The sequence below is a fragment of the Taeniopygia guttata genome, chromosome 9 (assembly GCF_048771995.1).
Source record: "Taeniopygia guttata chromosome 9, bTaeGut7.mat, whole genome shotgun sequence".
In the NCBI taxonomy this organism is placed as follows: Eukaryota; Metazoa; Chordata; class Aves; order Passeriformes; family Estrildidae; genus Taeniopygia; species Taeniopygia guttata.
In genome coordinates, this window is record NC_133034.1 from 6,530,916 (window position 1) to 6,543,006 (window position 12,091).

At 43.7% G+C, this 12,091-nt stretch overlaps 1 protein-coding gene across 2 annotated transcripts in view; it reads right to left on the reverse strand.

Moving 5' to 3' along the window:
* VPS8 (VPS8 subunit of CORVET complex) overlaps positions 1-12,091 on the reverse strand; it is a 66,691-nt gene that overhangs the window by 41,147 nt on the left and 13,453 nt on the right. For both annotated transcript variants that reach the window (XM_030280403.4, XM_030280404.4), the window contains exons 9-22: positions 11,760-11,827; positions 10,975-11,128; positions 10,816-10,875; positions 9,923-10,030; positions 9,062-9,142; positions 8,384-8,554; positions 7,629-7,703; positions 7,124-7,159; positions 4,813-4,903; positions 3,747-3,793; positions 2,776-2,865; positions 2,335-2,381; positions 1,629-1,851; positions 793-882 (exon numbers count right to left, since the gene is read on the reverse strand). In XM_030280403.4, the coding sequence (XP_030136263.4) occupies positions 793-882; positions 1,629-1,851; positions 2,335-2,381; positions 2,776-2,865; positions 3,747-3,793; positions 4,813-4,903; positions 7,124-7,159; positions 7,629-7,703; positions 8,384-8,554; positions 9,062-9,142; positions 9,923-10,030; positions 10,816-10,875; positions 10,975-11,128; positions 11,760-11,827 (1,341 nt within the window). The remainder of the gene's footprint in view (positions 1-792; positions 883-1,628; positions 1,852-2,334; positions 2,382-2,775; positions 2,866-3,746; positions 3,794-4,812; positions 4,904-7,123; positions 7,160-7,628; positions 7,704-8,383; positions 8,555-9,061; positions 9,143-9,922; positions 10,031-10,815; positions 10,876-10,974; positions 11,129-11,759; positions 11,828-12,091) is intronic.

A 12,091-nucleotide genomic window follows, 5' to 3' on the forward strand; every position in this document is an offset into this window, starting at 1 on the left:
CAAGCACCACCATGCAGCAGGGTCACCACAGCCTAGTTTGGGCATGTAGAATGAGGACTTGTCTAAACACTTGCCTCTAGAAAGCAAAGTTATTTGTACTCATACAGCTACTGCTGGGTTTTCAGAATCCCTTTTTAAAATTATGACCACCTAAAGAGACTCCTTCCTTAGAAAAATCAAATGAGATTACAGCTGCTAAAACTTGGTCAGATTATCCCATTCCAAAGGTTCCAGTTCTCTATTTCAGCCCTACTAAGAAAACACCAGGAGTGCTTCCATGATGAAACACATGGGGGTTATAGAGCCATTGACATATCTCCAGAATAACCAGCAGAATCAATTGGACATTCAGAGAGCCTTACAGTAAGTCCTGTGCTTCCTGCTGAGATCTCTTCCAAGTGTTCAGAACAAGGCCTGCCTCGAGCAAGGGCTGTTTCTGGCCTTTTGTATGAATTGTGTACATGCAGTCTCCTTAAATAATCATGTTATTATCTTCTGCTGCTTTTCCTTTTTATTTTATTAACATGACTAGATTTTCTGCCCTAACTCTGCAGAGGATTTCTCCCTCAGCAGGGAATTTGGTGCTCTAAAGCATAGAAGTTACAAATCACTTCTCTCCTCTACTGCATGCAGTGAAATAAACTGCACATACCACACATTATTTCCCCCTGGAAATGGAAATGAACAAGAAAACAGAGAATAAAATAAGGCTTTGGGTCTGAAATGCTGTTTCTCAGGAAAAATGTGTGCTGAACAGCCCAGTAACCCCTCCTGCAGGAGCACCTCTCCTACCTCCATGGGACTGATGAAGTCGTTCATCCCGCTGTTGTAGACGTAGATCATGGCATCGTACAGGCGGTTTTCCCAGCACAGGAGAACCACCTGCAAGGCAGCAAAGCACAGGGCAGCTACACAGCTGCTCCTAGCTCACAGCTTTCTCACTCCCCAGGCACTGTTCTTGCACTTCCATCATTCAAGGGTACAACTTAAAGCAGAAAGAGAATTTCTGCTTTCAGAACCAGTCTCTGTGAAAAACCCCAAACCCTCCAAAGGAGTGTTCAACTCATTGCTCACACAGCAAGCATGGAATCTAACTCTCTAGAGTCTAACATTCATATCAGGTTAAAGAATAAATTTTAAAATTCCAGTTCTTCAAAAGCCTTGCTTGCAGTAGTTTGATTGGGTTAGTGAATCATATCAGGTTTCCAAGCAGCTTCACCCTTGAAATGGAAAGCCATGCCATTAGAAAACAGGACTGCTGAGCAGGAACACCTCCCTGCTCCACTAACTGTTGTACAAAAGAAAGTATCCAAACACAACTCCAGCTTTCTGTGCTCCTGCAGCCTTTGATGTCAGGTAAGGTAGGCAGAATGGGAAAAAGTGACTGAGAATAACTGTGAAGGATTTTCCAACACACTCAGCTGCTGGCGCATTAACCTATGCCAGGACAAAAATTGGGGGACCAAAACACAGCCACACTGTACAACTCCCCTGCACAGAATTTGATCCCAGGGACACAGGAAAACCCCACATGGCATTCTACCACTTTCTACACTTAGAAGCACAAGATGTTGGAACTGCTGATCTATTCAGAGGAGCTCAATACAGCATGCAACACAACCACTCACCTGCTGAATGTCTAAACTGGTGATATCCATATGCACAATGCAGGCTTCCAAGTTTTCCAACCTGTTCTTGTCTTGGAAGTGAAGCAGCAAGTCTTTCATCACTTGAGCTGTGATTCCCATCAGCTTATCACTCAAGATATATGGCTCCAAGCACTCCAAAAAGATGCCTTTGGCTACAGAGTTCTCACTCATCTTGTCATATATCTGGTTAAATAACAGATCCCTAGGAGGAAGGAGAAGTTCAGTTATCAAATAATTTTATTAAAATCTCCTTGCTTATCGATTTACCAAGGGCTCCAAATTAAACTCCATTTTCTCTGTGTTTCCCAGGCTCAGGAACTGAATGCCCTGTTCAGCTTCTGTACTGATACATCAATATACATCAGTGTGCATATATATATATATAAAATATATATATGATATATATAATATATGTATCGCATCTACATATATATCTCAAGGCAGGTTCTTGGTTCAAAGCAACTTTTCTTCCTCAACACACCAATGCAAATTTAAGAGACTGTTTTGTTTGAGTACTGAGTTCCTCACTTTGGTACTGGTTTTTAGGCACTCCTCTGACCTGTGATGTGAAATGTGCCATGGAATGATGCGCTATAATTCCTCTATACCATGTGGTGTCACAGGAAACAGCATTGGGGGTACCTGGGGTTTGCCCTGGGGGACAGGTCTGCAAGCCCAGACTTACATGCGCTGCAGCAGGAGACAGTAATCCACAATGACAGGCACCACATCCTGGGGAACAAACACAACAAAGTTGTAGAGACTGACTAGCAATAATCCTGCCAAGCAGCACATCCTACAAAGCATGAAATGCAGCCTGGCCAACACAGAGCAGTAACAATGAGGTATCTGACTCAGCTGGTACTGGCACAGTTACAGGTTTTCCATATGCTGATGCATATGGAAAAAAGCTCTGCTAACACTCCTGCAGAGTACAGAGAGCACATGGGTTCTGCTCTGCCACCCGCTATACCCAAGTCCTGCTTCTGTGAGTGCACACAAGAGGTGAGAGTTGAGCTGAACCACAGGAAGGTTTTTTCAGAAATAGATAAGCAATGTTTGCAGCAAACCAAAGTTAATTTAAAAAGCCAAAGGATTTCTACAAGAGTCCTCTGGAGCACCATACCTGAAAGTGCTGCTCCATAACCTGGATTTTTCCTTGGTCAGGACATTTCTTCAGAGTCCGATCAGTGTAATGGAGAAGGATTTCAACCATCTGAATTACAACAAATAAGAAAACTCATCCAAATTCTATACCGAGGCCTTGCTTGGTAGCACATTTCAGACTGGCTTGGGAGTCGGCAGCACTGTAATGGGACTCTACTGTCCCATTTTGGGTATGAAGTGCTGTGGGCAGGAAGGTGAATGTGGAAGAGGCTGCCAAGAGAGTGGTGTGACAATGGCACAGAAGTGCCCAGAGGGATACTGAAGGCCTACACTAACTTTAACTGACCACGGAGCCGGCCAGCCAGGCCAAATGCCAGTTTTCAGGCTGGTGAACATATCCTGAAGCACAGGGCTCATCTGCTCATCTTTACCCAAAACTTAAGTTAAAGTATATTACACAGCAAAACATAGCTACCCACAAATATAATAACAAGAACAGAGCACAGCTAAATAATTATTGCAGTAAGTGTGTACTTTAAACACACCCCTCCCAGAAGTGAGTTCCTGTAAAAACTGAACTGGATCAGTTGAAGAGTTTATTCCATGTTCACATAAACACAGAGCACAGTTTCCATCCTCAGAGTCAGCAAGTCACTTACTGATGGACACATGCCAAACAAAGGTCAGGGAACTCCAGAGTTACCTACACAAAAGGTTTCTCTTCACTGTGAGGGGACCAGAGATCTCCAGGCCTGGATGATAATGTCTCATGTTGGATTGCTAATGCCACAGATTTTACTCTCACCTCTACCCAAATGGTATTTCCAAGTTTTTTCTAAAATTCTGCTCCCACTTTTAGCAAGAGAGGAACATGTACATGCTCTAGAGATAGTTGAGTTAACTCATGGAGGACAGAAACTGTTCCTTTCAGGAACACAGTATCACACCAGCACACACGGAAATCCAGTTGGGAAGAGCTCAGGGACTCACTCTGTCAGCAATTACAGCTTTCCTCTTGCTCGTGTCCCCAGTCAAGCCTAGAAAGAATGAGGGAGTGAGGTGAAAACCAAAGCTTTTCCCATCTAAGCTACCAGTAGAAATTAAACAACTCCACAGTTCAGATGCTAACGCAACTACCCTTGAGATATAGAGGTCAAGATATGTAAATACACAATTTTGTGTCCTACTTTTAGCCTCCTCTTCTTCCAACAAACAAGAACAGCTCTGAACGCTGTTTAACACTGAGAAAACAATTAATGGAGAGCTGTCAGACTGTACATGAGGGTAATTGCTGGAGGAGGTCTTGATGCAAAGAAGCTAAATAAAGTGCACTAAAAGGGGAAAATATCATAAATGCCAACTCAAAAATACAGTTTTTCATTATTCAAAGCATTACAATCTACTTTATTGTGCTATACCCATCCACTAAAACAAAACACATCTTCATATACTGGCAATTTCACAGCAGGATCCTGTCCTGAGAACTTGCATCCCATCTGTCAAAGCCATCAGAAGTTATTTGCTGTAAAATCAATGTATCCAGTTCAACTCTGACCACACAAGCAGCAGTTTCTGGCATAAATAACATACTTCTGAAGCAACCTCCTTTGTAGGAAACGTGGTGCCAAAAGCCAGCATGTTTTTTTCAGTTCCTTGTACAGTCAGGGGAGAGACCTGGATCAAAGCATCTGCTTGGCAGAACTGACAGAGAATCACACTGAAAGGTACCTATATGTCATGCATGGCCTTCAGGAATATTTTAGCAGGTTGGATATTCAACATCTGGATCTACCTCTTTCATGGTGAAGTGACAACAGCAAGGAGTCACACACAGACCAAGCCTGACTTTCATTTGAGTTGCTAAAGGGACTATAGTTTAAAAAATAAAACCAAAAAACTACTGCATATAAAGATTGCTTCTGCCAAACTCAAAGCAACACATCCTATTTTCTCTTCAATTCAATTCTGTTTTCTTCCCCTTAAAAAGTGATTCCTATATGTGCACATATTTAAAACCATCCCCAGAGGTCTCAGAAGCAAACAAGTCCAAACTTACCTACAACAGCCTTTGCTTTACCTTCATAAAAGGACCAAGCAAGAGCCAGGGCATCTGTGAGACGTTCTTGTTTCAGAAGGTGGTCAACTCTCTAAAATAACAAGGAATACTGGACCTCAGAGCTACAGAAAAGATGATTCCCTCCCCTTTAAGACCACCATTTCCCAGTAGTGGGTCACAGCTCCTGACAGCAAGGCAACAAGACGCCTCAGAAGCTCTCACCACACTGCAGTAAATGACAGGATCTCAAAGAGATTCTCTCAAATGGACATTTTCTGCTGGACTAAGAAATGTCAGGTCCCAGTACATCAAGTCCCTGTGGGGGGACATTTTAAGTCAGATGCTTTATGGATGGAGACTCCCAGCATTACTGACCGTCTGATAAACAAAGGATAAAAAACAAAGGATAAAAAGTTTCCATTCCCATTCCTTGCCTCATCACTTGGAGCACAACAGCTTGGAGTGAACAGCTCTGCCATGCTTTCAGCAAAGTGTGTACTTATCTTACACCCTCTATTTTCTCCTGAGTTCACAGTCAGCAAGGACTGAAGTACATCACAAGTATTTTCTGCTGTAAAGGAACTATTAACACCCAAGGTCAAGCACCACTGGCCTTGGTATGATAGGTCAGTGTCAAAGAACTGCTTGAGAGAAGAGATTCCAGGTCTCAGCCCTGAATCCAGTTCTGCAGCAAGAACTCTCAGTTTCACCCTAAGCACCACACACTCAATTCAAACTCTCAGTTAAGTCCCCTGTGATAGAGGCACAACTGCAACATAGCAAAAACCCTATAGTAACTTAAAAAGGGGCTGTCTCAGAGCAGAAATTGTGTTTGACTTTGGAATTCCAGGAAACTCTGTACCTGAAATCATGGATCAGAACAAGACTCTTCATTACCACTTACTAAACCAAATTCAGTGGTGAATGGCAGGAGACAAAACTAGCAGAGAGAAGCAGCCATGGTAACTAAAACCTCAACAGAGCTCAAGTGTTCATATCCTATTAAAGGTCCTGATACAATGTCACGTAAAGGAGTTTATAACCACACACAAGGACAACTGCCCTAAAGCAACCTAAGCAAGAGGAAAAATGGTGAAGGTCACTGCTTAAAGGAGAAATATGAGATTGCAAAGAAATGGCTACCAGATCTCCTTGGGAATCAGTCTAGAAGCTGATTCTTAATTCACTGAAGCCGTCTACATATAGGCATAAGCTGAACTTACTACTAAAGTTTGCTGATGACCAATTGGGAGCATGTGAGGTGAGACAGAAGAACAGAAAGACATGAGAGAAGCGCCCCTGAGGCTGGTAACAGAAGAATGATGCTACCCAACAGCACAAGCAACTTCCAGCAGAAATCATTTTGGCTATGGGGCACCAGTGAATCTCCAGTGCTCAAGTCACTGACATCACATAGCCAAAGGAACAGAAAAATGAGATCCAAGGATGCATGAGAAATGACACATCTAGCAGAGACTGTGAAGAAGGGGTGACACTGTGTATGGCACTTTTAAGACCTTACCCAGAGCAGTATGTGGCAAACTGTTTGCCCATGCCCAAGAAACTGAGCACACAGGACACAAAGAGAACAAGGACTACAAATAAAGAAAGGAATGACAAAGTAATCTCAAGAGAGCTGAAAGAGCTCTGCTTAGCCTTGCAAAACAAAGCCTGAGAGAAAACATGCACACACTGAATAAACATACTGCAAAGTGGTGATGCAGAAAGGAAAACAGCTGTTTGATTCAAGTGGAAAGTACAACACAAGAAAAGATCTGAATAGATCACTAAGAACTTTAGTGTGGGCATTGATGAAGTTTCAGCTGTCACGGAAATTATGTTCCAAAAAAAAAAAAAACTTCAACCAACAAGGACCTAAAATCCTATGAACATTCTAGGTGGTCTTTGATGGATTTTATTATGCAGCTCCTGCAGTAGCTAGAGACAAACGCCAGTGAGGCAGGTTCTCTTTCACTCCTGGATGCTTGTGCAGACACAAGTTTGCACACAAGCTTGTGGAAGGCTTCATCATACACTCTTCCTAAGTCATGCATTGCACTAACAAAAGCTGACAGAGCAAGGCATGATGTCTTGTTTGGGAGAACAGGATCTCCATTATTCAGCCTGGGAATTTAGGCAAGCAGGAGTCCCAGTGTCCCCATGAAAATCAGTGTATCCACAGCACTGGCTCTGTGTAGCAATCAGGAATCCTGAACACAGTACCCAGAAAATTATTCACAAATGCTCCCTCTCCGTTTTGAGCTAGATTTAAGCAATTCAAGCCTAAGATGTATTCTCCATCTCAACATACCTCTCTCCAGCTTCTCAATGTCAAGACATGAACAGACTGGCAAAGAAAAAAAACTCAAAGTTATTTACTGGCAGTTGCTCATGCAGCCTGTAGTACCCCACAGACCCACCACAGCATGCCTGTACAGATGAATTAGAAAAGCAACCCACAAGCAGTATCAATTGGAGCCCAGTTTTAGCTGCTGTCTTATCTTCTTCTGCTTATTCCCTAGCACATTTATAACAGAGACAGAGAAGCTTAGGGCAGAGGACATATCAGTTAAGTAAGGCTAAGTTTACCCTGGAGCAGAATGAATCAGGATATTGTGAAACTATGACAATGTCTCACTCAGCCCATACCCTGGCTAAAATCAAATTATTGCACATTTCCTTCACCCCAAAACATAAGTGCACAAAGAACCTTTTCCCAATACAGATCTCCATAGAAGACAAATTGCCCTTTTCTAGAAGAGCTACCATGAACACTCTATGCCCCATATTTTTATTGAAAAATTCCCCCCACTTACCTTAGTTCCAAGGTAAAAGACCTGACCACCACAGCTGCTGATGGACTGGTAACAAGCTTTCTCTCCAACCAGCGCCTACAGGGACAAAAACCAATTGCAAGTAAAACTGTGCTTTGTTTGTTTGGTTTTTTATTTCCCAAACAATATAAATACACTTTCAAGATCCTTTGTAATGCAGAAATCAAAATGAGGCTGGAGAAAGAGCACCACAAACTGCTGACCAGTGGTAAGTCAAAGAGCTCTGCTGTCACTCCCTCCTGCTTGTGAACTCAGCTTCAAGTGCTACTAAGCTCTGGCTACCCAAAGATATCATGAAGTAAGGCTCTGACTCTACGCTCAGGTGTCAAAAGGTTATGGGGGCCCTTTCCTTGCCCCTTGCTTCTTCACATACCTTCCTCAAGAGCAAATGCGCAGGGCACACAGATGGAAAGATATCCATTGAAATGAGAGCTGCTACAACAGCAGTTTGACTGCCAGTAGTCAGTGCTCCAGTCTGGTGTATTAAGTAAAAAATCCTCTCAAAGAATAAAGCACATGAGCTTTTATCTTAGACAGAGTATTCCAGACCTTGGTAAAAGAGGAGCAGTCCCCACAACCTTCAATGCACCAAAGAAAACATGAACTGTGTGTTAGCTGCGTTAGTCACCACCCTGTCTGACTTCTGAGATGCTCCCAAAAGGCTTTTTCCCTCCAGGATTCCAGTTAGGGCCTACATCAAACACAGCTGCAAACACCAACAGGCCACCAGTGCCTACCAAGGCCTCGCTGACATTGCCCCCTGTGGCCAGGGATTTGAAGTGGCTGCTGTTGTAGACCAGCTGAACCTCTGAGATCTCGATGGTCTCCAGCTCCTCCTGAGTCTGACGGTCTATGACGTGCAGCTTCTCCACACTGTCCAGCAGCACTGCTGTCCGTGAGTTGACCCACTGCAAAAGCACCAAATTCCACATTTCAGCAATGCATTCTGCATTAGAGCCAAGGAAACAGGCTCTGGCCATACCCCTGAGCATTCCCTGATGGGAATTCTGGGACAGCCAGTAGCTTAGTTACTATACACAGCCACTTCACAACTGCACACATGCATAACTTCAAACACAGAGATAACAAAGGTTCGTCTGCAGAGAAATTACAGGAATCTTCATAGAAAACAGCTGTAGACAAATGGTAATCCACCAGAGCTCTTGTCCTCTTGGCACAAAGTTTATGCTCCAGCACACTTTCTATCCAGAGGTGTCAAATATAAGGCAAGTACACCACCCATTCCCAAGTGGTTACCACACTGTGCTGGTTTCCCAGAGTCCCAAGCATAATAACATTTTCAGTTAGCTATCAGATAAACACAGCCAAGAGCGAAGAACTAAGGGCTAGTGAGATACATTTACAAGAAAACTAGTGCAAAAAAAATTTAACCATTCTGCAGTACTGAGACTTACAGTAAAGTTGATGAGATCGTAGTGCAGATGAAGCTGCCTCTGTTTTGTGACATGTATTGCACCACTATCATCTCTCTTGACCTAAAAGAGAAATTGGACAAGACTGACTTAGACTCAAAGACTTCCTTCAGTTCAGCCTTTCAGTTCCCACAGGGCACCACACTGACTCCAGGAATCCTGAGCTCCCCCCAGACAAGCATCTCAGCAAGAAAAGTTTAAACATGCACCCTTTTCTTTCTCCCCAGGATAGATGAGAGAGGAGAAAGAGGATTCAATCCAGACAGCATGTCTGGGTACTTAAACAAAACTTAAGGTCCCACATGATTGCAGAGCTGGAAAACAAACTTAGCACTCCAAAGCCAAAATGCCAGATTTTCAGAAGGCTAGGTGCTGCTCTAATGCTGAAAGCAGCATGAAATTGTCTCCAGTCATATCTGCACATGTAACTGCTGCAGATCTAAACAGGATGAGCACCAAGCCCTCAAGTTATACACCAATAGGACTGAAAGATCTTTTCTTAGTGTTTTACACAATTTTTTTCCAGACTCATCTTTTAAAGCAAAAACTAAGATGGTGTCTCAAATTCACATGCTCTCCCAGAAAACAAGCCACACACATATCTCCCGTAGAAACACACTGCAAATCAATACTTTTGGACAGATAAATCTCATGCCTCCAGGCAAAGGCACCACTGCAGCTGAAAAGCAGTGACCACTAGGCTGGTTTTCCCACGCCATAGGGAAGCTGCAGCTGCTCCCAGAATGCTCAGCTATGATACTGTCACTGAGATAGAGGCTCAATCCCTGAATGTGTGGATGAGATGTGATCACCTGAAAGCAGCACAGACCAGCCCAGGCTCACCAGAAGGAAGTACACGACATCTCCTCGACAGAAGGCAAGCATGGGGTTCACCGAGTTCTGCACAGCCACGAAGTGCCACGCCAGCAGAGGGACACTCGAAGGGTCCATCTGTCACACAAAAAGCACAGCCAGGGGTTCAGGCACACCAGGCAGACTCTTAGCTCCAGAACATGTGGCTCATCAGCTGCCTCTCACTTCTGACTGTGCCTGGTATACACACAAAGCAAATTCCTGGCAGCAGTTTGTGCTCTGCCAATGCACACATTTGGGAGCCCTTGGCAAAATGGACACCCAGACAGAACACCACTGGTGTCCGAGCTGCACAGGGTAGATCCAATCCCACATGGATACATGGACTACAACAAGCTGCAGCTTGATATTCGCCTTGTCTCCATTCTCCTAACATAACCTATCCCACATCTTCCCCCAGCTGCTTTTCCAAGAATTAGGCCATTGATCAGTGAAAGTGAATAATCAAGAATTCAGAAGACTGTTTAATGCTCGAATTCCTCTTGGTTCCTGTCCCTGTAATTAAGGGTACTGCTGTATGGTTCTAATATAAAACAGTGGCCCCAGTCCAAGGTGATTGTAGCCATAATCAGGTCAAAATCCCACGTTTGGATGCATACAGACTGCAGCAGGAAAGACAAGAAGATGAAGGACGCCTGCTTATTTGAGAAAAACAGCATCTTCACAGAGGTACAGGTAGAAACAGCCTTCTCACCTCCCCTCTGCCAATCTCCACACATCAGACCCACAGATTATCACTGCAATTTCAGTGTTGTGGAAGGCAGTACTGGTACCAAACACCTGTTCCTGATCTCATCTCCTTCCCTCCAAGAAAACATTTCTAGCCATAACCCAAAAAGCACCTGTTTCACTTTATTACTCACACGGCCATAGGGAAAGGTCATCCACACTTTCAGAGATGGCTTCAGGCCAATAACCAGGATCTTCAAGGAAAACAAGAAGGCAAAATAGAATGTCTGAGTATACAGCAGAGAGCTTCTTTGTGATCTCTCACATCAAGTCTCCTGCAAGCAGCAAATTACCTTAGTGAGGGAGGCCATGGCCAGCAGTGAATATTGGGTGATAGGATGGTCTCTCAAATCAGCCTTTGCATGTAAGGGCTCAATACAGCAAACTTCCCCCTTAGAGCCACTGAAGAGACACCGAGACTCGCACGTCCTCACTCCCATAACCCTCCTGCAAAGAGCACAGATCAGCTTGGTGGCAGCCCAACAATCTCAGGAGTGATCCTTCATAAACACTTCTTCTAAAAAGTCCCTTACACAGCCCCAGGGATCACTTCAGACATGGCACTGCCTTACACAGCCCCAGGGATCACTTCAGACATGGCACTGGAGGCAATCCCATACAGCTCCTCAGATACAGACAAGAATTCCTTAAGATCTTATCTGAGAATAAGGTTTGGGAAATTCCTCGACTTTATCAGATTGACTGTCAATCCTTCCTCCTTGTCCTTCCTCCTCTGGAAGAGGCCAAAAGTAAAATGAGCAGCTACTGCAGGACAGCTGTCACTAATGAGCCAAGATAAAATGAGAGGTAGCACTTTTGTGACAGCTACCAAGACCCCAAGAGTGTCAAATTCTGGACAATACAGTGACACCTTAACAACTATAGCTATTCTTTGAGTATTGCACTGCCACACAGCATCTTGCTTCAGCTGAGAAGTCACTCTGCAGCCCTAAATTACACCTTCAACATTCAGGCAGTAACTGTATTGGTTTCAACGGGTTTTCTTCTCCCTAGGTTTTCGAAACCACGACCCAGGATTGGCTTCTTGTACTTTCACTGAGTAGAGTTATTGTCTTACTTAAATGACAGTTCAAACACGGAGCCTCCGCTGTCATTGCAAATTGCGAGTGTCGGATCATCTGTAAACTGAGCAGAAAACAAGATTAAAATGGCCCTAAGAAATAAATTACAAAAAATGAATATAAAAATACATGCTATGGCAGTACTAACAACAAACAGAGTACAAGCAGTGCACCTACAGAAAGACACCTTTAACATACCGAGTTGAGACAATTACTGGGTTTTTTTATGACATGCAAGAAAAACAAGGTTTGTGTTTCACCTTCATATCCCCAGCAAGCCCTGTTGAGAGATTTTGGCACCAAAGGCCCACTAATTTATGCTGCAGCT